This window comes from Lactuca sativa, chromosome 2, assembly GCF_002870075.4.
Source record: "Lactuca sativa cultivar Salinas chromosome 2, Lsat_Salinas_v11, whole genome shotgun sequence".
Taxonomy (NCBI): Eukaryota; Viridiplantae; Streptophyta; class Magnoliopsida; order Asterales; family Asteraceae; genus Lactuca; species Lactuca sativa.
Window position 1 is genome coordinate 190512309 of NC_056624.2, and position 25997 is coordinate 190538305.

The 25997-nt window shown below is 35.2% G+C and overlaps 1 protein-coding gene across 1 annotated transcript; it reads left to right on the forward strand.

Annotated features, from left to right (window-relative positions):
* The first annotated feature begins 20752 nt into the window (after nucleotides 1–20752).
* On the forward strand, nucleotides 20753–24693 carry LOC111901428 (protein TIC 100). Its single transcript, XM_023897277.3, has 11 exons — nucleotides 20753–21520; nucleotides 21724–21795; nucleotides 21892–21981; nucleotides 22060–22233; nucleotides 22325–22415; nucleotides 22543–22605; nucleotides 22709–22775; nucleotides 22863–22966; nucleotides 23058–23184; nucleotides 23269–24014; nucleotides 24118–24693. Exons 1-11 carry the CDS (start codon nucleotides 20940–20942, stop codon nucleotides 24493–24495), a joined length of 2493 nt encoding a protein of 830 aa, XP_023753045.1. The 5' UTR covers nucleotides 20753–20939; the 3' UTR covers nucleotides 24496–24693.
* Nucleotides 24694–25997: the final 1304 nt, after the last annotated feature.

Below are 25997 nucleotides of genomic sequence, written 5' to 3' on the forward strand. Positions count from 1 at the left end.
TTTCCCCTTGCACGATTGCTTATTTGGTCTTGTTGTCTATCAATCGTTACCCAAAATACTCACGTAAGGTTTAATGTTTAACTTATATACTTATATATAGATTTTTGGGTGTTTTGGATGTTTAATGTTTAGTGTTTAATATGTTGCTTAATAACTATATATCTTAAGATTGTGGTGGTTGGATTTTACATTTTATATATCAATAATAGTTAATCCGTATTATCTATGTTATTCGTGTTTATCATAAGCTACAAAATTCATACAAAATACAATATTTATAATCATATTTTAAATGTTATTTGGATTATTTGGGTTATTCGACTTCTTAATCATCTTGTACATGTTATGTGGGTTATTCGGGTCGGAACCGAACCGAACCGAATAATACCCGAACCGAACCGAACCCGTATTGCTTATTTGGTTCGGTTTTTGGTTCATACTATTACCCTTATTCGGTTTTCGGGTTCGGGTCGATTCGGTTCGGTTCTGACCCGAATAACATCCCTAGTCCGCCCTACCGAACCTTCAACCTGTCTGGACCGTTCTCTGGGCCTTCGGCCTGACTGGTATGCCCCATTGGGCCTGCAGTCTATCCGGGATGCCCTAGGTATGTTGGCCTACAACACAAAGCAGTTCAGTCGCAACCCACCCCCAAGCATACAATCAACACATAGATAACAAATGCTAGCATGTATAAAGAGTCAAACCGATCTAACAGATCACTAATCATAGCATCATCCTATATACCAGGATACCGACCTAACAGGTCACTAAACATAGCATCATCTTATATACCACAATATCAACCTAACAGGTCACTAAGCATATCATTATGCAATAATCAGGATAACAATCCAAAGGAAGGGTCGACATTGGTGCCTTCGACCCTGTTGATATAGTGAGAAGAACTCACCTCACAATGTCGAACTGAACTAAACTGAAAAAGTTCAAACTCCCAAAACACGGCTCCAAACTCAAACACCTATAACCACCATTGATCCAATTCCATAAATTCCCAAATTACCAAAATACCCTCAGAAGTCAAACTTGGTCAAAGTCAGCGATCAAAGTCAACAGTCTGTGTTAACCCAACTCGTCGAGTGCAACTTACTGACTCGTCAAGTTCCTTCAGAACTCAGAAACCGTGAAAACTCGAGTCAACTTGTCGAGTTACCCAACAACTCGTTGAGTCCATGCAGTATCCAGATGATCGGGAAAACCCTAACCAACTCGCCGAGTCATCTCACCCACTCGTCGAATTCACTCAGAATCCAGAAGGCAGGTAAACCCTTTCCAACTCGTCGAGTTGGCTATGCAACTCATCGAGTTCCTTCAACCCTTTTTCCAATCAGACGCTTTTAAGCAAAACAAAGGCTCTAAATTGTAGATCTAGCCTCCTAGGGTGTAGTTACCACGTAAAGTTGCTAACTTTATGTGCATGCAAGGCCTCAAGAGACTAAAACACCTAAACTAGCCTTAGGAAGAGGTTTAGGGCATTGAAAAGGGCTAAATCTTGATAAAGTCAAGAAGTTTATGTCCATGAAGGCCTAGAGGAATCTAGATCTGAACTCCTCACTTCAAAAGGTGCTCAATACCAGAAATGCCTCAAGAATAAGCTAGAAATGACCCTAAACTCTTGAATGGATAGATATAACAAGATAATGTTCAAGGTAATGACTTTTTACCTTTAAATGAATGCCAAAACAAAGTAGATGTTGGATCTACAAGCTCCTTCTCGTTCCAAGCTTCTCAATCTTCAAGTCTCTTCAAGAAATGCACTAAACACACATCTTTAACCTCACACACACTCAAAATAGGAGGTGAGCTCGATTAGGGTTTGTCTTTAGACATGAAAGATGGTAAGGAGGCTGGAGGAAGGACTTAAGGTCCTTTAAATAGGGTCCAAACCCTAAAAATTAGGGTTTTAATGTCCAGCTTCAACTCGTCGAGTTGGGTCCTCCAACTCGTCGAGTAGGTTCTAGAATCCACGCGGCTTTATTAGTTTCTACACGACGAGTTGGGGCAGCCAACTCATCAAGTAGGTCTATAATTATAAATATAAAAGCTTTAAAATTTATACTTGGGAGTCGGGATCCCCCCCCCACTTGAACTAGACTTCGTCCTTAAAGTCTGTGTCACACCCCAAAACCTGAATGGCGGAAACGTTCTGGGGCGGAGGACGTCATGTATAGTATCACAACAATGTATAATAGTAAACAAGCAACAACATTATCCATTGCATTAATAATTTAATTTCAATACAAGTGTGTTTTGTGTATAGTTTATAAGACACCAAAAATGAATAATCAAAATAAAGACGAGTCTTGAAAGCTCTGTCTTCTCAAAAACTTGGTCATTGGTACCTATTTACTGGTGACCTAAGAATACAAGTTATTTTGAAAGAGTAGATCAACATTAAAGCTGGTGAGTTCATAAGTATTTTATTGTCATTGTTTTTATGAAAATGTTCGATGTAAATGTGTGTAAGTGTTTGTAATAAATGTTTGTATCTCCTAGAAAATCCTATATTTTCTACTAAAAGTAGCCTTCTACTAAGGCCCGGATGTTCTGTGTGTTGTTTGTTTGTAAAAGTGTGTATCTTTCCCAAGTATAACTATCATTACCAAAATATAGTTTACATTTCCGTTTATGTGAGAATATCACAATGTGAAAGAAATGGGAAAATAACGATGTACTGTAGTATTGTATATACGTAACTACCAATGTACTAACTACCTTAAACCAACTTGTTCATTAAGGTAAAATGTGATATGATTGTAACCATACTTGATCGACTAGTAAAACACGACCCTCGAAGACGTCGAAATGGTATGACATTTGTCACCCGTAGACCTGTAGGTCCCACTGTAGCTAGCAGCAAGGTGTAGGACGGTCAGTCCCGTATAGATCTATACATAAATTCACGCTCTCCCTCCAGGCCAGGAGACTCTGGTTACAAAACATAACACAACAGTAGGTTGCCATGCCATGAAGTAGTGACTCACACTAATGTTATAGTATTCTAGTATTTGTATAGTATGTTCTAGTGTATTGTATGTTCTCTCTGTTCTAGTGTATAGTATGTTCTCTTTGTATAGTGTAGTGTATGTTCTCTTAGTTTCTCATCATAGTATGTTCTTTCTGTTTCTCATAATAGTAAGTTTGTATTGACTCATGAATAAACTGTCTCATGTATGTTTCATTGTACTAGAAGTAGTGAGTAGTAAATCCTTAAACTATACCTATTATAGTTTGCTAGAATGTTGTTTGAATGACTGGGTGTGTTTGTACACCTTTGCTACCCAAAGGTGCTGAACTAATGTAAAAACTTTTATATCTATACATATATACATAATATATAACTAAGATTCAAACGACACTCGGACAAATAACCGGATACCCTGAGTCCACAACCAAACAAGGAAAAAGAAATAAAGTGTGACAACCGTCAAATTCTGGTCAAGTCAAAGTCAAATAAAGTCAACAAGTCAAACCGATCAACTCAACTAACCCTTGTATACTAGGGTTTACGTTATGTAATTACTGTTACAACTCGTTATTCTAATGAGAAATCATCAATTGAAAAGTTCGTGTATCTAAATTTCCTTAACCTAAAATTGTGGAAAGTAATGAACCAAACTGATAAAACAATGTTGCATACCCCTCGGGAGTGTGTAGGACCCTTAAACATGGCTTAACGGGGTTTACGGACCTTGCGTTGTGAAGTCGGACACTCACAAATGTCACACACGAAACCTCTCTCAATCGTTTTCACTCTCTCTCTATTTAGAATCTCTCCCAAATCTCTCTAAGTAAGAGAAATCTCTCCCAAATCTCTCTAAGTATGTGAAATCTCTCCCAAATCTCTCTAAGTATGAGAAATCTCTCCAAGTATGTGAAATCTCTCCCAAATCTCTCTAAGTATGAGAAATCTCTCCAAGTATGTGAAATCTCTCCCAAATCTCTCTAAGTATGAGAAATCTCTCCAAGTATGTGAAATCTCTTTCAAATCTCTCTAAGTATGAGAAATCTCTCCAAATATGTGAAATCTCTCTCAAAAGTTCCTTTAACTTTTTATAGTCTTTCGGGCCATCCCGACCCTTAACCGGGTCAAAAACCGCTTAAAGCGGGGTAAAAACGAGTAAAATAGCCTTAAGGACCCGAAACCCACTCTCTAGGGGCGAACCCTCTTAGAACCGAAGGTCCCTATAGGGACCGAACTGCTGAATAACCGAACCTTGCACCAGGGACCGAACCGAGCTATAGCCTTCGGAGCAAACCTCCTCTCGCCTTCGGTCTATTTCGCTTCTCGCCCAAGTTCTCTCCTGATCACCTTCGCCTTCGGGCTATTTCGCTCCATCTCACCTTCGGTCCATGACCAGAAAGGACCGAACCTCGGCCCATAACCGAGAGGTCTCGCAGAATGGCCTAATTCACCCGGTTATCGACTAAGACTTTATTTTAGGCCCGTTTTTAATTATTTTAACGCGGGATTTTCACCCAAAACTTTATTTTAACATATAAGGCCCCATATTTATTAATTAATCACGTTTTTTGGGATAAATCTTATCCAAGAAGAGTAGGTGAAGTACAAGAGGTGGAGTGTTGACTTTTCTTTAGTTTATGACACAAGCAACCACCCACACCCACTCCATGACCAACCACACTCCTTCCACCATACCTAGGTCATGTCAATGTACTTTATCATCATTTCCATCCATTTCCCACGTTCTTAGAGATGGAACATCCACCCTCTCTCCTCACACTTCATTCATTCTCTCATTTTCCACCAAGAATCACACTCCAAACTCTCTCATATTTCTCTCTCAATTTCGAGAACTTCAAGGCATACTCCAAGGCTTTTCTCCTTCATTTTTCTAAGTATCATCATCTTTATTATAATCATTACACATCCTCCTACTCAAAATCATAGATTGCTTACACAAATTCCATCACATTAGTGTTAGATTCTCGAATCTTCAAGCAATCCTCCAAGTGTTCTTGAGTTGAACACTTATCTTCTTCAACATTCACCCACTAAAATCATATAAGGTGAGTTCATACCCCTATATTTTCATGTTTTCCTAAGTTTTAAGGGGGGTGGGGGGGATACAAGTTAAAACACCAAGAACACAACTAAACTTTTCCAACAACTTTCATCAGGAAAGTTTAACTCCATTCACAGACTGTTTTGGTCAACTTAAACATTTTGGTTTTCAAAACTGTATTAGATGCAAATAGTTCAGGTTTATACCTTTAAAATGACTACTTGCACATCTCCATATAATTTTTCTACGATTTATGGTGATTTTTACAAAACAGCCTATCATTTCAAGAACAAATTCGGACCAGTCTGTGAATATGGATATTTTAACACAGGTTAAAGACTTCCAAAAATCACAATAAAAATTATGCATAAACTAGACACATTTTTTGAACTCTCAAAATTTACGGATCCAGTTTTTGACTTCGTATGATTTTTCTATGAATTTTTTAAAACAGTGCAGAAAGGTTAAAAACTAGTTAACAACTTATAACTTTCATAACACTTTGTATTATGTTGAGAAAAGTGTATAACAATAAGTTCTAAATATTGAATGTGTTTTCTTGTTAGTTTATCATCATAAAGTTAAATTTAGTCATTCATGATAAGATTCTTCATTTATTTAGAACACATATATTTAGCTATAATAAGCATAGTTTATGGATTCATAGCACTAATGTATTTTTATAAAAGAGTTCTTTTACATTACAAACGTTTTGGATAAACTATAATAGGTATAGTTTAAGTATCATTTACTTTTCATGCTTATTTACCAATGGTTTTCAGTTTAGTTCACGTAAATTTGTTAATGAATAAATTTGTGAGACATTCCCTTCGTGTTACCTTCATGGTAACAAAGTCAAAAGTCCTGTAAATTGTAACCAAAGTCTCTTGTAGGGAGAGCGTGATAGTTGTGTATAGATCTATAATGGGTCTGACAAGCCCGCACCTGAGCTGCTTGCAACAGCTAGACCGGCAGGTCTGAGGTGACAAGTGTCATTTAACGTGCGACGCCTGAAGAACGTCGTATTACGAGGCCGTCTGTGTCTTAGCATGGTTATAATAACTCACATGTGGTATTAACAAATCATAAGATTTACGGATTCTACTTTTAAATTAGCGAGTTATGTCGATTTAACTCACAGGAATTACTTTAACTATGAAAAAATACTTGTACACTTTCATATCATAAAGGGTTTTATGCCGATTTAAAATCACTTTTATATCTTTAAGTATGGAAAATACTTGTTTACTTTCGGTCCTGGGATTTAGGACTACCTAACTCTTAAAAGGAAAATATTGGATTTTCTTTGGAAACGTAATTCTGTTAAAACTACATTCATCTAGAATTGTTAGGCTTCGACTATAATTGCTAAGGGTATATGTTAGAGTTATATAAGAATCTATTCATAATCGACTTAGAATTGGTGGGCTCGCCTTTCTTCCTGTTCCTTGTTTGGTTGTGGATCTAGGGCAGACCCATTATATTCGACGGTTTCTTTAATTTAAATCTTATATGACTTATATACACTGAGTGATTATAGAAGGAATCTATGGGTCTTTCTAGGGTTCATTATCGCATAACATAGAAACATTCATTTCACATTTGATAAAGAAAATATTGGATTTTCTGGAAACATACATTGTCGTTTTTACAAAGAAAATGGTTTTTTCTCAAACAAAACTCTTATGAACTCACCAACTTACTTGTTGATACTTTTTCAAAACTACTTGTATTCTCAGGAAATCAGTGAAACAGGAAAACCAACAACATTTTGAGGATGGGACGTTAAATCGTCAAACAGTTCATTTTGTCATCATAATGTTAATTGATTTGAAACATGTAAACATATACTTTGGTGTAACCTTTTCAATTATATTTATGATGGCTGTATTTACTTTGAGCATTATTATACTCGCTGTTGTGATACTATACATGAAGTCCTTCACCCCCGAACGTTTCCACCATCCTTGGTTTAGGGGTGTGACATAAAATGAGTTATCAATCCTAAGTCCTTTCAAGCTTACTTATATAACTATATCTATACATACATGATTTTGACAATATAAATAAGTTTAAAAGTGTTTAATAAAGAGTTTTAACATATAAAGGAGTTTTAACCATTTGAATGGCAACAGATGACTTGATGTCAATTTATAAAATGTTTTGAAGAGTTTGATTTATAAAACCGTATGAGGTATAAGAAAATCCACTTGTTTGATAGTTATTAATCACATGTGATTGATGTAATAACTATAATAGAGTTCTACTTGTATTCTCCCCCCATAAAAGCATTTAAAATCATTTAAAAGATAGGTTAAAGGGGTATGAACTCACCTGTAGTGACTAATGCGAATGAAAGATCAGTTGTAGGATGCTAAGTGTCAAGTGAAACCTTTGAGACTTATCGGTGTAAGTTCTTAAATAGTTTAGACACACATGTGAGATATCTAAGGAAAGGTGTATGAGTTTGAGAAGCCTAGATAAAGTCTTATCAAAGCATCTCGTGTCAGAAATCTGAACTTTGGTAATGAAAGTCAATGAAGTATTGCTTTCTAGAAGTCCAACTGATTTCTGACTACATGTCAAATCTAGTGGGAGCATAAGTGTTATGCTAGTAAGATAATAATTATTATGCTAGTGGGAGAATAATCAATTATGGTAAATGTTGTGAGTTAGCAATGTTAATTATAGAAAAAAAAAGTTTCAATTTGCAAGTTGGAGAGTTTGAAAAGTTGTTTTGCTATAATTAAGGGAGATGAAATTATACTTCTTTTCAATTCTAAAAGCTTAGATTGAGATTTTAATCACATTTAGTCATATATATATATATATATATATATATATATATATATATATATATATATATATATATATATATATATATATATATATATATATATGAATGTTATGTTGGAATGGTTCAACATAAGGAAATTATATATATATGGAAATGTTAATTGCATTCTCAAAATTTGATTATGATTACATCATCCCTCTTCATAATAAAAATGATGAGAACATGGCAAATGGAAATATTATAGCAAAAGACAGATCAAGTATCATGTCTTTATGTTAGACATTATGAATCATGTCCTATATGCTTCGGGTATAGTATCGATTGCATATGCTATAATATTCTCGTGTTCCAATTTTTCCAAATGAATTGGGCATTAAGAGGGACTAGAATTGGTTATGACTAAAGTGATTGAGCAACTGTTAATGATGATCTAAGGTTTGCCAAGGATTGGTCGCTTAAGGACAGTTGAAAGTATAGTAATAAATGGACCATATTGACATTATTATGAACAAACAGGAGTCTATTAATAATGAATTGTCGTATGGCAAATATGGAATGTTTCCATATTAGGAGTTGAAGAATATATGAGAAAGTTAGAAACTTTTATGCAAGAAGGATGTTCAAAGGAATGTACTTTGAATTTGAGACTTCATTTCCATGGATTTGTCGTGTTACAATCTGTAAAGGAATATTTTGTAATATCATTGGTCAAGTCTTTGTGAATTTTGGTACCTAGACATTACAAAAGAATCATTGCATGGTAATTTAGAATCTAACACTTTCTAGCAGTGACAAAAATTTGGAATTCTTTCACTTGCAATAAGGATTTGGAATTGTGAAGTGAGCATCATTGAAATGTTTTTCAATTGATCTATTTTACAAAGTAAGGACCATAGACAAACATAGTGTGCATGCTTGGAGCATGGCATAACTATTTTTTAGACAAACATAGTGTGCATGCTTGGAGCATGGCATGACTATTGTCTTAATTCAAGTATTAAGTTGATTATTCGAAACATTATACAATGAATAATGAGTAATCAATATGACTCAAAAGTTTTTGGGCCATACAAGGTTAGTATTATTCTTGTGTTTCACTTTGCATGTTTTGACTCCCCGAATAACTAGGTTATTCAAACCATCCATAGTCGATCATACCTTGGAAGTAGGTATTGAGGCAAGACTGTCATGAATGGGTCTGTAGTTTGTCTAGGACATAATTGCAGTGTTCATGAGTGCTCCTGGAATAAGATTCGAGTATTGGATTCAACCCACACTCATTTGAATCACTTCATGGATTTTATCATGAGTGATCATGAGGCGATAATATCGTATATTCTTGAAACGGAGACATGTGAGTTGTAGTTGTTAGTCGGTTGCACATTGACATATGTAAACGCACTAGTAACTTGGATGTTATAAAACATATTGTTGTGTGTAATTTGATGAGTAAGTACAAGCGAGCATTTGGGTCGAAGTTTATCCTTTTCCTTTTACCCTATGTGGATAAAAGCGATATTTGTGGGCCCCTTGATGATTTAGTGATGACACCCCTAAGTGTTTGGCCAAGCCTGGACTGATTTGATTTGTTCAATTAGTCGGTCGTCATAAATCATAAATCGGGAAACAACAGATGGATAAAGAGAATAATTATAATCCATGTATCAGTCTACACAATATCTAGAATGGAGGAATATATGATCTCTTATCTAATGGACGCGTCATTCAGTAGGTCAGAGTTCGACAACGACTTTAAAGAGCTACGATTGCTAGTCGAGTTGTGGAGTCGTACTTGCAATAATAGTTATTAGACTTCTCCAAGTGGGAGACTGTTGGATTAGTGTCTAAGTCCATAACTATAATTGGTATGTACTTGACTCGAGAGTAGTATGGTCCATTTGGGTGGCATGGCACCATAAACAATCTGAAGGATGGATAATTGAGAAGAGGTTTTTTATTGTTTATTAATATATTATAAGTTCTAATATATTAATATGAAAATTATATTATTTAATTAGTATTGATCAAGAATTAATTTGGAATTAATTTTGTGATCAAAAGAGACTAATTAAATATATGGGGATTGATTATGTAAATCATTCATTTTTATAATGTGGGCTTGTGATCCATAGTTCCTTATGTTGGGCTAAACACATGTGGTGACCCATGGAGGTTTAAAACCATGGAGCATGAGGAATATGGAAGGTCACACACATTAGGGTTTGCATGGTGTAAGCCTAATTAAGCCACACTATATAAGAACCCCTCTAGCTCATGAAATTGGCACTTAAGTGGTGACTAGTGGAAACACAAGAGGGCAAGCCGATTTTATGAGTGCAAGTGACATCTTCTCAAGTTCCTCCATTTGTTGGTGGTGTTGTGTGATTCCATTTGAGGTGCAACACTTGGGGCACTAAGTTCTTAAAGGTCCAAATCTTTTAACTACACTAAAAGGTATGTTATCTAACTTGTATTTCATGTTGTTTGTACTCCATTATATGCTAGTTAGGATGATGCTTTGGAATATTGAATGTATGCATGTATAATATAGAAAACATAGATCCAAAGCATCTAGGGTTGTATGTACACCATATGAGTGTTAGAATGCTCAAAACCCTTCACAACTGACAACTCAACTAGTCACCTAAACACCAAATAATGACCGATATCAAATACCACTAAAAATTACCTAAAATACCCTAAAGTCAAACTTGTTCAAGGTCAACAAACCAGCCGAGTCAATCTAACTGAGTCAACCCAGTTGAGTACGTTGGGTGTACTCATCTGTACGTGGGGCATACTCCGCTTGACCCAGAAATCAGGATTTTGACCGCGTACATGTAGCGTACGCATTTGGTCCAACCCTTTTTCTCATTAAGAGCTTAATACATCAAGTCCTTAAGTCCAAAGTCAGATCAAAGCCCCAAATGACGTCTTTGACCATAAAGTGTAACATCCCAAAATTCAAGGCCAAATTTTTCATTTTTAAATAAGTTATTACATAAAACCATCAGTATGAAAACGTTTATAATAATATCTCATGTCAAACCAAAGTGTCAGTAATCAAAACATATTATCATAAAACCATATCAGAGTGTAATCCCAAAGATCTCATGTGCGGAAAACATAGTGTGATGCGCTGCGATCAAGCCGACTCCTTTCCTTTAAACACGAAGTACCTGAAACCAAAACTGAAAACCGTAAGCACGAAGCTTAGTGAGTTCCCCCATCATACCACATACCGGACAATCACATAACAAACACATATTTTCAGACATATCTGGGTGCTCGACCTACCCCTTCGGTCCTCTCGACCGGATACTGCCTAGCATACCTGGGTGTTGGCCTCCCCTTCGGTCCTCTCGACCGAATACTGACTAGCATATCTGGGTGCTAGTCTCCCCTTCGGCCCTCCCGACTGGATATTGGGGACTATTTCACCCCTACCCCCACCACATAAAACCCTAGCATATAAACATTTTTCACATACTGCCTAGCATATCTGGGTGCTGGCCTACCCCTTCGGTCCTGTCGACCGGTAACCGGGGACTATTTCACCCCCTACTACTACCACATAATATCATACCACATATATCATAATCTGGCTAGCATGGTTGGGTACTAAACTACCCCTTCGGTCCTATCGACCGATAACCGGGGACTATTTCACCCCTACTACCACTATCACATAACATCATAACATACTAGCACATAAACACGTCAGGTAGTAGCAAACCCAGATGAATATCACAAAGACAATCATCTAACATACAACTCCTACTGGTGGGCCGACATTGTGGCCGTAGACCCACCGCTACTGGAAGGTAACTCACCTCACACTGCTGAAGTCCCGTAGACACAATCCCACACTGCTGAAGTCTCGCAGGCTCAACCCCAACTGTTGGATGACAGATTCCCGAACTGTCAACACCAAAACAACACCCAATTAATAACTGGGTCCCAACTCATAACCATAATACATACTTGGATAATTACTACATTACCCCAGGCTTGGCTTATTTAAGCCTAAGGCCCAATCCATAGGCCCAAAGTCAATTAGGAATCAAAGCCCAACACATGGCCCAATTTTCCAAATTAGGCCTAGGCCTATACATGGCCTCATTCTAAGGCCCAACATCATATAATCATTAAGTCCCAAACAATGGCCCATAAATGGCCCAATTTTCCAAATTGGGCCTAAACCCCTTACATGGGCCTTACCCTAGGCCCATTAAATAATTCTAGTTTAATTGCTTGCTCTTGGATGGTCCATTATTATCTCAATCATTTAGGCCCAATGTAAAGGCCTAATAATATACCCAAGTGAAATTAGGGTTTCACATAAAATGACAATTAGGGTTAGGTTTCCTACTTAACCCAATAAGGACTTAATCCTCTAAGGACTTAATCCATTAAGTCCAATATCGCTTAGAATAATCTTGCCAATGCTCATTATTTAATATTTCAAGTTATTAATAATTCCCGAGTGTCCCGATTAATTCCTCAAATTAAGGTTTTATTGGCATTAGGGTTTTCCAATCCAAACATTAGCCCATTTATCAATTTGTTGGCCTTTTATGTCAATTAGGGCTTTATTGGGCTTATTAGGCCCACTAGAATATCATTAAGTCGATTAGGATTTGCATTGGGTCAATTTGAGTCCATTAGACCCATTAGGGTTTTTACTAAGCCCATTAGGCTTCATTGGGCCCATTAGGGTTTGCTTGAGGGGCACCACCCACTACCGCCTCGGGTAGTGGTGGTCAATGGCGGCTCACGGCAGCGACCACCACCCTAAGGTGGTGGTTTTCCATTCCTTTTCATTAATCTTTTGGAAATTACAATTACAATGCTAAATCTCAAATAAACACACACACACACACCTACTAACATACACATAAACACGGTGGTGCATGGCGGCCAACTAGCTACACACAACACATGCTACAGAAAGAACAAACACCCACACTCTTTTCTTGCTTGCAACCAGGCCCACCCACCCTCATGGTGGCGGTTGGCGATGGTAGAAGTGCAAACCAACGGCAGCAGCGACGACCACCGTGGCTGGCGGCCACGGTGTTTCTTTCCTCGATCTCTGGCCAACAACTCTCGCACCATATGCCTCGGGTTCAACAGCAGCACTCTCCCACGCCCTTTGTGACATCTTCGCTCCCAACCACCGACTAGGTGGCTGAGGACGCTGGAACCAGCTAAACGACCACCATAGTGCTGCCGACGGCAGCAACCGACGTACAAGACGTCGTCTCACCAAGAGTAGCGAAGGAGGGAAGAGGGAGAGGTGGAAGATGGGCCTACCAGCAGCTTTCCGGTCACACACGACCCTTGCAGCAACAACTCAGCTTAATCATCGGTCTCTGGCGGCTAACCCGACTGTACGCGACGCTCCCGGTAGCGGAGCTACGATGGCGGCGGTCCTCAACGAAGCAGCGATGGTTGAAGGTGCTCCAGGGCAGTGGCAGCTGGGGAAATGGCATTCTAGAGTTAGGGTTTAGGAATGATGATCTTAAGACGGGAGGGAAGGTTATCGGAACGAGCTAGGCAGCGATGGCGATGTCCATCGATTTTCCGGCGAGGCTAGGAGGTGTCGGCTGAGGGGTAGAGGATGTATGCGACGACTGCAACATAAGACACTTAGGGTTAGGGTTTGGCGGTAATGAGGCTATATACCCGATCCCTTATTATAACTTTTCCATAATGCCGAATCTAGCCCCTCCATCCAGAAATCATCTCAAAATAAATCCCATATTTACCTTTTAAACCCCAGCATTAAAAATCCATTGCAACCTAGGTACAAAACTTACCAAACAACCCCTTATATCTTAATTATGACATAATCAACCCTTCCACCTCATATCCTTTTGAATTAAATTCAAATAATTACCACAGAGCCCCTATCTTCATAAATAATTATAATCTGAGTCCGAAAATTACGCTTTTAACCCTCGACTTCTAAAATGGTGGCAATTAGCTCTTCGAGACCATCCTTTTATAAATAATTATTTATTTTAGGGCTATTATTCGTTCATTAATTTATTTATTTACTTAATAACTAAACGGGTGTTACATAAAGTTTCCAACTTTTCGGTCCTGCATGGCCAATAAGTGCTTATTATTAAAAACCTTAACCACTTAACCCATTAAGACCTTGTAACTCATGCATGAAATGGAAGAAATGATCAAGACTAAATTTTTATGCTTCTAAACACCTCAAAATGTATAAAAAGACAACTTAAATGAATTTTAGTAGCTTATACTCAAAATACCCAACTAATGGGACCAAAATGACACAAACTTCATGGCTAACTTAGATATATGCATAACTTCATCAAAATCACATCTTTTTACCTCCAACTGATGGCAAATAGTGATGAGATTCTAGATCAAAAGATTCCTACTCCTCCAAGATGATCTTCTCTTCTTTCTCTCTCCTTCAAGTTAACCACAACACACACACATAAAGCTCAACACTGCTCAAAAATGGATTAGGGTTTGTTTGGGGACGAAGGCGGGTTGGAGGTTGATGAATGAAGGTAGGTTGGGGACTTAAGTATGTTTAAATATGGTCCAAACCCTAAAAATTAGAGTTTAGGAATTATGCATGTACGCCCTGCATCCGCTAGGTATGCCCAACGTACGTGACCTTGGGCCAATAATTACAAAAATGCCATTATGGGCCTTTTTGCAACATTTCTCACACACAAGGTCTAAATGCAATAAATCTTCATACTTAGGGTTTAATTTGGAAATACATCATCATTGTGATGTTATATATATATATATATATATATATATATATATATATATATATATATATATATATATATATATATATATATATATATATATAGGGAAGGGTTATTTGGAAAATAAAAAAACCCTAAAAATCATAAAAATGCATAAAAAATACCTAGACACTACAAAACTTTTTTTTTTGAATTTTTTTTATCAAAAAATCGCAGCCTTTTTGATAATTTCGCTGAAAAAAAAACTAAGAGATCAATTTTTTTTTTTTTGTAAATTTTTTTTTCAAAATTTTTTTCAGCGATTTTATGTTAAAAGCTGCGATTTTTTGATAAAAAATTCAAAAAAAAGTTTTGTGATGTCTAAGTATTTTTTTTATATATTTTTATGATTTTTAAGGTTTTTTAGGGTTTTTTTGTTTTTCCATAGAACCTAAACCTATATATATATATATATATATATATATATATATATATATATATATATATATATATATATATATATATATACTAGTATATAACCCGTGAAACCACAGCTACAAAATTAATTAAACTTTAAAAGTTAGAACACAAAATTATTAATCAATTAAAATTGTTAATTTAAATAAATATGTGAAATTATATCACTTTATAATTTGTATTAATTTTATTTTAATTTTTGTTGCATTGTTATTAATTTATTGTAAATTAAGTGAAAATTTTAAAATTTGAAATAGATAATTAATAGGTTGACAAGTGACATGCATTAATTAAGAGGTTTAATAGGGTGACACATGGCAAAAAAAAGAATAAAATGTGTATTAATTAGAAGGCCTAATATGATGACACATGTCAAAATGAGATTAAAACTATTCTTTTATTAGAATAGGGATAAGGTTCAAATCATGACTCACCTAAAAATATTGCTAGTGCTTTGCAATTGATTTCACATGTGGTTCGTTGAGATGGTACATTTTGTTGTTTTTTTTATTGTACTATATGATTTGGATAATTTGTTCTGTTAATTAGTTTTCAGCAAAATCAATTGTTATTTTGGGATGGTTATGGTTTATAAAACAATAACCACATAATAAAAAGAACATATAACATATTATTTTGTTTTATATATATATATATATATATATATATATATATATATATATATATATTTTAATTATAAAATCTTATTATACATGTCTTTTATCTAAAATCTTTTATATGTATTATAATAACCATAACCAATGTTTTACAAATGGTTTTGTTTTACTATAAGATTAAAAATATAATCATAATAACAAAAAATATATGTTTTTTGGTTTTGTTTTACTATAAGATTAAAAATATAATCATAATAATAAAAAATATATGTTTTTTTGACAGAAGATGTTATTTGTCCATATATATATATATATATATATATATATATATATATATATATATATATATATATATATATATATATATATATATATATATATATGGAAGAGTTATCTGGAAAACAAAAAAACCCTAAAAATCATAAAAATACATAAAAAAGTACTTAGATATCACAAAACTTTTTTTTTTAAATTTTTTATAAAAAAATCGCTGAAAAAATATTAATTTTTTTTTTCAAAAAAATTTAAGCTAATTTAAAGTAGAAGTTGCGATTTTTTCTTAAAAAAAATTCAAAAAGTTTTGTGGTCTCTAAGTATTTTTTTATGCATTTTTTTTTAAATTTTTAGAGTTTTTTGTTTCCATAAAACCTAAACCTATATATATATATATATATATATATATATATATATATATATATATATATATATATATATATATATATAAACGAATACAATAATATTAAAATAAGATAATATTGTCAACATATAGAGTCCAATAATATTATATTAGGATAATACTATTAGTAAGATAGAGAGAATACAATAAGATTATATTAAGATAATAACTTAGATAGAAAAAATACAATAAGATTATAATAAAATACTAAGAATAGTTATATTATAATATTATAATAATATTATAGTAAGATAATACTTTGTCTTTTTGTGTTAGAGAATACATGATTGTATCCTTAATACACCTAAATTACAAGTTGTTTTATGAAAATTAGTGACTAAAATTTTAAATATGAAAACAATTATTGATTTTTGTTTATCTTTGTATTATGTCTGTTTTTTTTTTTGTTTAAAAAAGTAATGATTTTTTGGTAGTTACATGATGTCCATTTATCATGTCTCTGTAACTGTGATAAATTATCTGGAGAGACTGAGATCTTTTTTTTTTGGGGGAGGTGATTTTGATAATCGTCGGATGCATTGGATTAGATGGGATAAAGTTCTTGCTTCTAGAGATGTTGGAGGTTTGGGTGTTGGTAGTCTCTTTGGCTTTAATAGGGCTTTACTACTCCGTTGGAAGTGACATTTCTTCCATAATCTGAATTTATTATGGGTTAGGGTGGTCAAAGTTTTATATGGGTTGTATAACGTCCGTAGAACCGGCTAGTCAATTTAGAGATAATAGGGGTCGAAAACGACTTTTCGACGAAAGATTATTTAGAATAAATAATCTTAACCAAGTTGTAGAATACGTATCAAGGGTTCCGTACATATAAAGAACGCCGAAATCCGAGTTATAACGAAGAAGTTTTGATCCGTCGAAGTTTTACGGTAAAACCGGCACGACACCGGGAGACGTAAATAGTAAATTTACGATGTAGGACTTTTTAGCCTTATAAATATAAACAAAACTTTTAGTGTACGTTAAACCAAGAACATACAAAAAAAAGAACGCCCAAATCTGACTTCGTATGATGAAGTTATGAATTTTCTAAGATTTGGCTTAGCAGTGCACAACCCGAAACCCGAATTTTAGATCGAGTGGTTTTTGGCCTACGCGACCTAAATGAGAATTGAAGATATCATTAATAGGAACTCAACAGTAAAAAGACAGACGAAAACAGAGTCCGTATGTAGAAGTTATGAATTTTACGCGGACATTTAACAATATAATATTCTCGTACTTATAAATTTAAGATTGGTCAAGAATTAGCCGACGGAGTCAAAATGAAAGTTGTAGATATTATTTTTACCTACGCGTGGATATAAAGAACGTCAAAAACGAAGCTCGTATGTGAAAGTTATGGATTTTAGAAGTCGGAAGTGTGCTGTGCGAAAATGGGTGACGTGGTACAATCTTGACCATTGCTTTCTCCCCAAGTCTTGCCACCAGATGGTGACATGTGGCACTAAGTTCAGCCATATTTCACCCTATAAATAGAACCTCTCCCACCCTCATTTTTTCACACTTTTGCCATTCTTTCATCTCTTTACTCTTTCTCTAGAACCTCTCTCTAGCCCCGAAACCCCCCGAAAAGCCTAGGGAACCTCCCTAGCACGAGGCGGAAGCCCCGGAGTGCTCGACGGCTCCGAGAAGAAGAGCTTGTCGAATCGGGAACGCTGCTCCAAGCAAAGCCCGGTTTTCTATAAAATCCGTTGTAAGTGAGCTACGCCTACGCTATTTTTAATATAGCTTTTATTTAATTATAGTAACGTTATTAGGAGCTTATAATAAGTACTTGGGCTATTATTATGAGTTATATAAGTATTTTTTATCGCTTATATAATAGTAATAATAGCTAGACTATTAATTAGTCTCGGCGAATAATAGACTAAACTCTAGTGGTAATAATATTAGGTTTCGTCGAAGGAAATTATTTTTAAGAATCGAAGTGTTGTCTGAGTTCGAAATCACCACCTTTTCAAGTGAGTGCATGGTCTCTTTCATCTTACACATAGATATGAAGTATTTTATATAAACTACGTGTTATGTGTGCATATTATATGTATACTTGCTATCTATGCTGGATGAACGTTTTTATACAAGTTTTATATGATTTAAACTGTATATGTATTTATATCTATGTAATATGTTGGGTGAAACATGGGTAGATGAAATATGAGTTGGATGATGAGTTGAGGGGTGATATAGACCATGAGGTAAGTGTGAGAGGTGGACGATGTGAGAAGCCTTGTTCCCAGATGTTGGCCCCGTCATATAGCAGAGTATAGATGACAACCACAGACTATTCTAGACAGTCCAGTGGAACACTAGCAGGCTCGCAACCTGTAGGTGTTGTGAACGATGTGTTCACCGGTGTACTCTAAAAAAACCCATTGACATGTATTGCAAGTGGACCATCGAAAACGATACTGTCAATAAACGAGATAACCCTAGCAGCTGTGCTCGAAGGACAATACTAGCAGTTGCGCCTCCCATAGAATGTCACAATTGTGACAGCTGCGCCTAAGTGAACATTGGCAGCAATGGACCTAGTACCCTATAGATGAGCACTGGCAACTGTGCCACAACCTGTAGATGTTGTTGATCTACGATAAACATCCTAGCAGCTGCGCTCTAAGGATAATATCAGCAGCTGTGCCTAATAGAGAACATTATAACCTTGACAGTAGCGTCTAAAGGACAATACCAGCAGAAGCGCCTCATATAGGATGTCACAACTATGGCAGGTGCGCCTAAGTGATAGAACTAGCAGCTGTGCTTGACAGCTGTGTCATTGACAACGATGGACTTCGTACCTATTCCTTAGGATAATCCTTAGGAATGAATGAATGAGAAATAGCTGATTCTTAGGGTAGATCATTAAGAGTAAAGAAGATAATGGGGATGGATAATTGGGTCAATTGTTTGATGATTAAACATAATAATTATATTATTGTGGGTTGAAAACCCTATGTACTCACCAGAGGTCCCAACCTGACCCACTCAGTTTATTTATATCACAGGTGTTGATATGAAGTCACATTATACTGAGAGATTAAGGAGATATAAATCACTAGTGATAATGAATGTAAGTTCTATTTATGCTTATGTTTCTGTATTGACGATGACATCCCAAATGTTTTAAAATGAATAAAAATACTTTTTTTCGGAAATGCTCTGATAATGTATTTATCATGTTTCACTAGGAACAAGTTCCTTTGATTTTTATAAAGCATAAACAAAATCGGTATTTTCTGGCTGTGAAAATGGGGATGTCATAGGTTGGGTGATCTCTCTTTACTCCTTTGATCCCTATGAGATCTTGGATGGGTCCTTGGAATTGTATTACAAGGATGGTTGATAATCTTAAAGACCAATGTTTTGATTTCTATAATTTATCTCCTATTAGAATTGGTGATGAGGCTTATACTTCCTTTTGGCATGATACTTGGAAGGGTGATAATCCTCTAGCTATTTTTTTTTTCCATAGAGTGTTTTCTTTGGATAATCACCGTATAACCAATGTCAGGGATCGTTTTTTAATTGGTTGGAATATGGAAGAGCTTAGACGTATTCCCAAAGGAGGTATAGAGCAAGCTTAGTAGGATTCGTTTTTGGATTTGATGCCAAATGTTTAGCTTCAACAGGTTCCAAATAGGCTGGGGTGGTCTCTTGATATTTCTGACACTTTCTCTGTTTCTTTGGCTCGTTATGCTCTAGACAGTGGTTTGGTTACCTTGGGAGGTATGGTTACTAGATGGAATAATTGGGTCCCTATTAAACTCAATATCCTAATATGGAGGGTTAAACTATTTCGTATTCCTACAAGGGAGAGATTATCTTCTAGAGGCATTATGGTTCCCTCAATTATGTGCCTGATTTGTGATTGTGCAGTGGAGACTATTGATAATATTTTTACATGTTGTTCCGAGTTGATAGATGTTTGGGACATGATCGCTATTTAGTCGGGCTTATCTCTTCCGGATTAGCTTTCAGTGCATTCTTTAATCAATTGGTCGGATGATGTTACTTTACGGAGAGGTCAACAGAAGGTGTTTGATGCGATCATTATCACTTCTTTTTGGTGCATATGGAATTTTCGCAGTATATCTATTTTTGGAATAGTTCTCCTAAAGAAATCTTTAATTTTTGATGAACTGGTTGAGAGATTGTTCTTTTGAGTTTATAATAGATGTAGTAAAATTAAGTTTTGTTGGACGGCTTCATAATCTCTCTTTAGCTACTATTGTACTGCAATTATTTCTCTCTCTATAGCTCCTTACTAGTTTTTAATATATATTTCAACTGAACTACCAACGCTTAACTTGTCCATTACAAACTAATTTTGTCAAAAGAAACCTAGATCTTGGAATTGTTACAATTTCATTCCTTTCTCTTTAAATTATCACATAACACCCCCACGTTTTCCTAACTAATTTCAAATTGGTTCATTCACTTCGTGGTTATCGTTTTATCTCCCACTATTTAACCGAAAAAGTTGCAGGATTTTGCACACTCCCCTTGCCGCTACTCTGCACACCTTATCTTTTTCTTCTTACACCAATCCAGCTAACAACAATGGCAGAGAAGAAACCAACTTCACCCAGTCCCGCCGACGAAGATTCATCATCCGATACCGAAGAGATATACCCCGAGAAATCAGTCGCAGTCGAAATCCCCAAACAGGTCAACTCTGCTCGACTCAGAATACCTGATAACGATGACGAAGACGACTCCCCTGAAGCAAACTTTAGAAAGTTCAGTCAAGTCCTCGAGTCTGAGGAGTACAAGAAACTGGAAGAGGCAGATGAAGTGAACATCGTCGATAACCTCGAAGAGTTGTACAATTTCCCCCGTGACCCGGAGAACTGGAAAGAAGAGGATTTGCAAGAGTATTGGGCGGATGGTCCGCCTCTTATAATGAAACCTGGGTGGGACCCGAATTTCGTTGATAAAGAGGAGGTTGATTATATTAACGAGGAGATTAGGGAAGGTAGAGATCCGCCAATTGCCCCCTTTTATGTTCCTTATCGGAAATGTTACCCGGTTATACCCGACAATCATTATGATATCCGCAATGCGAAATCGGTTATCGAAGAACTTGATAGGATTGAAGAGTTTTTGGAATGGCATAGCTTCGTTTTTGCCGATGGGAGCACGTAAGTTGCTTTATTTATGTTAAAACATTCCGTAATGATTACCTCCATTGTTCTATCGTCTTCTCGTTCACCCATTTCTAGGGTTTTGACTGTTTTTGATCGAGAAATTGATGCAAAAGAAGTTAAGTTTCGATTAATTAGAAAGTAAAACAGTTAATAAGAACCCTAACTTACCATTGACGAGCTACGTCTGTTATCTCAAGGTATGAAGGCACTATCTGGGATGATTTGGCCCATGGCAAAGGTGTTTACGAAGCTGAGCAAGGACTGGTCAGGTTCGCTTATGTCACACATGTTCTTCTTGAAGTTTCTTAACACAATTCCTTTAACCAATTCTTGAAGTCATCACATATCTTGCTGAATCATCACAGATATGAAGGTGAATGGTTGCAAAACAGTCCAGAGGGACATGGTGTTCTTGAAGTTGACATACCTGCTGATGAACCCATCCCAGGTTCAGCGTATGTTTACAATCCCATCTATATTCTTTACATCTCACAATTAAAGTACAAACTCTGATCTTGTGTTCCTATTTTCAGTCTTGAAGCTAAAATGCGTGCTGAAGGACGTATATTTAAAAGAGACTTCATGTCTCCAGAAGACAAGGAATGGCTGGAGCAAGATATTGAAGATTCTTTAAGGTTCTCTAAGGGTCGATATGAAATCCCATTTTATGAAAATGAAGAATGGGTCAGACAATTTGGACAGAAACCGTAAGTTTTACTCTTTTTCACATAAAAAAATTGTATATTTATGTTTATAAATTTATATTTATAAAAAAAATATTACTTTTTTTAATGATAGGGAGAAGGGTCGATACCGTTATGCTGGTCAATGGAAGCATGGCAGAATGCATGGGTGTGGTGTTTTTGAACTCAATGAACGCACCACTTATGTAAGTTATTTACCAAATCACTCAAATCTTTTAAAATCTGCAGTTTTCCCTCTAGTAAAACAGTAAAATCTATCAGTTAATGTTTCTGCATTGAAGAATTGGTAACTTTTTACTGCTCTTTATGCAGGGGAGGTTTTACTTTGGAGAGTTTTTGGATGAAGATCATGGTTGTGATGTTGATATTTCAGCGGTAATTTCAAAAACTTCCTGTTCATCACATTCTCTTGAATCTTATTTATATAATTTGATTTTTTTTTTTATGTATTCAATCATCTAATATGAAGTTATTTCAGTTGCATTCAGGTATAGCTGAAGTAGCTGCAGCAAAAGCTAGAATGTTTGTTAACAAGCCTGATGGAAGTATGCCATTCAACTCTTTTTCTTTTCTATTTAATTTTCATACGTATATTATTAATTACTTTTGTTAATTTTTTTTTTCCATTACAGTGGTCAGAGAACAACGAGGTCCATATAGTGATCCTCAACATCCCTATTTATATGAAGGAGATGATGTTTGGATGGCACCAGGCTTCATTAATCAGTTTTATGAAGTAAATTCCACTTTTTACATTTTTTTTATAAAGTTACTACCTTTTTTTTTTTTATAAAATATTAATCTTTTTCTTTTTTTTTTAAAAAAAGGTCCCGGATTACTGGAAAGTTTACATGGAAGATGTAGATGAAGAACGCCAAATGTGGATAAACTCGTTCTATAAGGCCCCACTAAGGTTACCAATGCCAGCTGAGCTGGAATATTGGTGGGAAAAAGGTTAGTATTTTCATAAAGTTGTTGTTTGATAATTATTTATTTTATGAAATTATCATTTGATTTACAATTTTACATTATGAACAGACGAGTCTCCTGAGTTTATTCTACTTAACAAGGATCCGATACCTGATCCTGAAGATCCATCAAAAATGGTGTACACTGAAGATCCAGTTATCCTACACACGCCAACAGGGCGTATAATCAACTATGTAGATGATGAAGAACATGGGATTAGATTGTATTGGGAACCAGAAGAGGAAGATGTTGACCCGAGTAAGGTTGACTTTTTGCCTCTTGGAGATGAAGAGCTGTTTGAACGTGATGAGAGGAGTTTTCTAGAACGTACGCTGACATCATTACAAGATAAATGCAAAGTCATGGTTGAAGATTTGGAGAAACGGATTGATGAGAAGAAGAAAGAGAGTGAATTCAAGCTGAAGATAATAGAAACAGATATTGAAATAGCCGAAGCTGAATCTGAACTGAAGGAGATTCTTAAAGAAATGGATAATGAGTTGAAGAGGTTGGAGAAAGAAGAAGAAAAGAAAATGGAAATTGAGTTGGAAGATGAAGAAGATGAAGTGGTTGAAAAAGCTGAAAAGGTTGAACAAGTTGAACAAGTTTCCAAGGTTGAGGCTGATGATGACGTGGATGATGATGACGTGGACGATGAAGATGATGATGACGATGAAGATGAAAGTACACCTTTTGGGAATGTTGTTAAAAATCAAGATTCAATAAAAAGTGATCAAAATGGCAAAAAAAGTGGAAGATCTTCACCTTTTGCTGCAATCTCTCTGCCTTTTGCTTCTTGTGGTGTTGCATCTCTTGTAAGTTTCTTAACTTTTTATTTTATTTTGTTAAATATATCATTTTATTTTATTCCAATTAGGTCACTAAAATAACATTTTTTATGCATGCATCAAATGCTAGATTCCACCTCGTGTACAACAATTATTTGCAACATGGAAGGAGTCAAAGATGCAAACAAGAACTTCTTTCCCTTCTTCATCGTTCAGTTTTTCTCAGGTTTTGACTGGTCAACGCACCAGAAAAAGTTCAGTTGGATATGAACGAACATTTGACCAAGGTTTGACTTTGAGGGCATGTCACAAGGTCAACAACAACAAGTACAAGTGCATCACAACCACAAGGTCAAATATTGGCAACAGTTTTAATAAAAAAAGTTGTGGACATGTTGAAAGAAACATAATAAAGATTGGTGAGGGAAAAGCTCAGAAGAGATTGAGTTGGCCATGTATACATCCGAATGAAGAGCTAAGTATTTTGTCCTTGCATATTCCTGTTTAAAGGTTGTTTTACAGATTTACCCTTGGTGCCTTATTTGACACTCATTTTGTTATTTTGTAAGCTTAATTTTATGCCTTAATTATTGGCAGACAGGTGTGGCATTTTTGACATTTTACCTAAGCCAGTTGTATGAGTTTGTTCAAACTTCAAACCCCTTTGGAGAAATTGAAATGTAATAGAGATGAGTTTGTGTGTTGAGGATTTACTTTTAGTTCGACACGTTCTTAAGATCCATAGGAATAAAGTTTTATAGTTAGTTACTTATGAAAGATTTTAACCATTTAAACAAACATAGATATGTTTCTCTACTCCGCCACATATGGACACGAAGCTGACTCCTCTTCTATTATATCTTTGAAGAGACCATAGAATTTAAGATTTAAGTTTTGATGTAAAAAAATAAAATAAAATCATGTAACAAGATCCAAAATCGATTTTGCAACTGGTTTGATTTTGGTTGGATCCATTCTGGATATGTTTTGTTTTGCATCTTCTCTAAGATATGATTTTTCTTCGATCTTCCTTCTCAATATGTGTTCTTAGTGGTATTGGATAAGGGTTGATTTAGACGAGGAAATGAGATTTTCCGGCAAGTAAAAGGCCTACGTCTTAACATGGAAGAATTGGGGTGGGGGATGGCGGGGCTCTTATTATTTTAGCTATAATGTAACAATTAGAAAAAGATTAAAAAACATTAAAGGTAAAATAGTTTTTTTTTTTTTTTAAACATGACCCTTCATCAAATTTGAGACAAAATCAAACTACGGAGACACTGTGAATTAAAAAAAAAATTATGGATTAAATGTTTAAATGGATAATAGCTTCAGGGGTAACAAATTTTTAATTTTGATATATTTAGTCATTGATTTTTTTTTTTATTATTATTTTTGTTTGATATACCTTGAATTATTTGAAATTATTCATATTTTACCCTTTTGACTGGGTATAATGGTAAAATATGAATAATTTCAAATAATTTATGGGTAAATCAAGCACGAAAAAAATTTAATGACTATATATGAATAAAGTTAAACTTGTTACCCATTCAAACCATTATCTTGTAAATGGTTCTAAATATTATTAAGAATGAGCACAAACTGAATATGAAAGTCATAAAAGTGAGAATGTTGTAATAATCGTGTGATATACCTTTATTATGTAAGTTATTAGAAACGACACTTAAAAATACAATAGAAGCGACTTTAATCACAGATACATTGAAGAAACAAAGATTGTTATGATTTTAGAAATAACTTAGGACGTAGGCAACAATTTTCACTCCAAAAGGGTGAAGACGGTCGTTGTATATCATGCGAGGTCGAGAGAACATATGATAAATAAGTGTCAAGATAATGTAGTGTTAAACTTGAATGAGGTTTTTCTCTTTACAAAGACACGAACTTTGTTTAGAGAGTGTGGGTGCATAAGATCAAGGTCGTGTAGTAGTACATGAGTAGTTTAGGTGCTAATTGCATTTATATTGTTTGTGCATTTTGCCTAGT

Excerpts from the sequence above, each read along its gene's own strand:
- LOC111901428 (XM_023897277.3), top strand. The coding sequence starts at position 20,940 with ATGGCAGAGAAGAAACCAACTTCACCCAGTCCCGCCGACGAAGATTCA. Across the intron at positions 22,606-22,708 it reads GTGATGTTGATATTTCAGCG|TTGCATTCAGGTATAGCTGA; the intron begins GTAATTTCAAAA and ends AAGTTATTTCAG. Across the intron at positions 22,967-23,057 it reads TCATTAATCAGTTTTATGAA|GTCCCGGATTACTGGAAAGT; the intron begins GTAAATTCCACT and ends TTTTAAAAAAAG.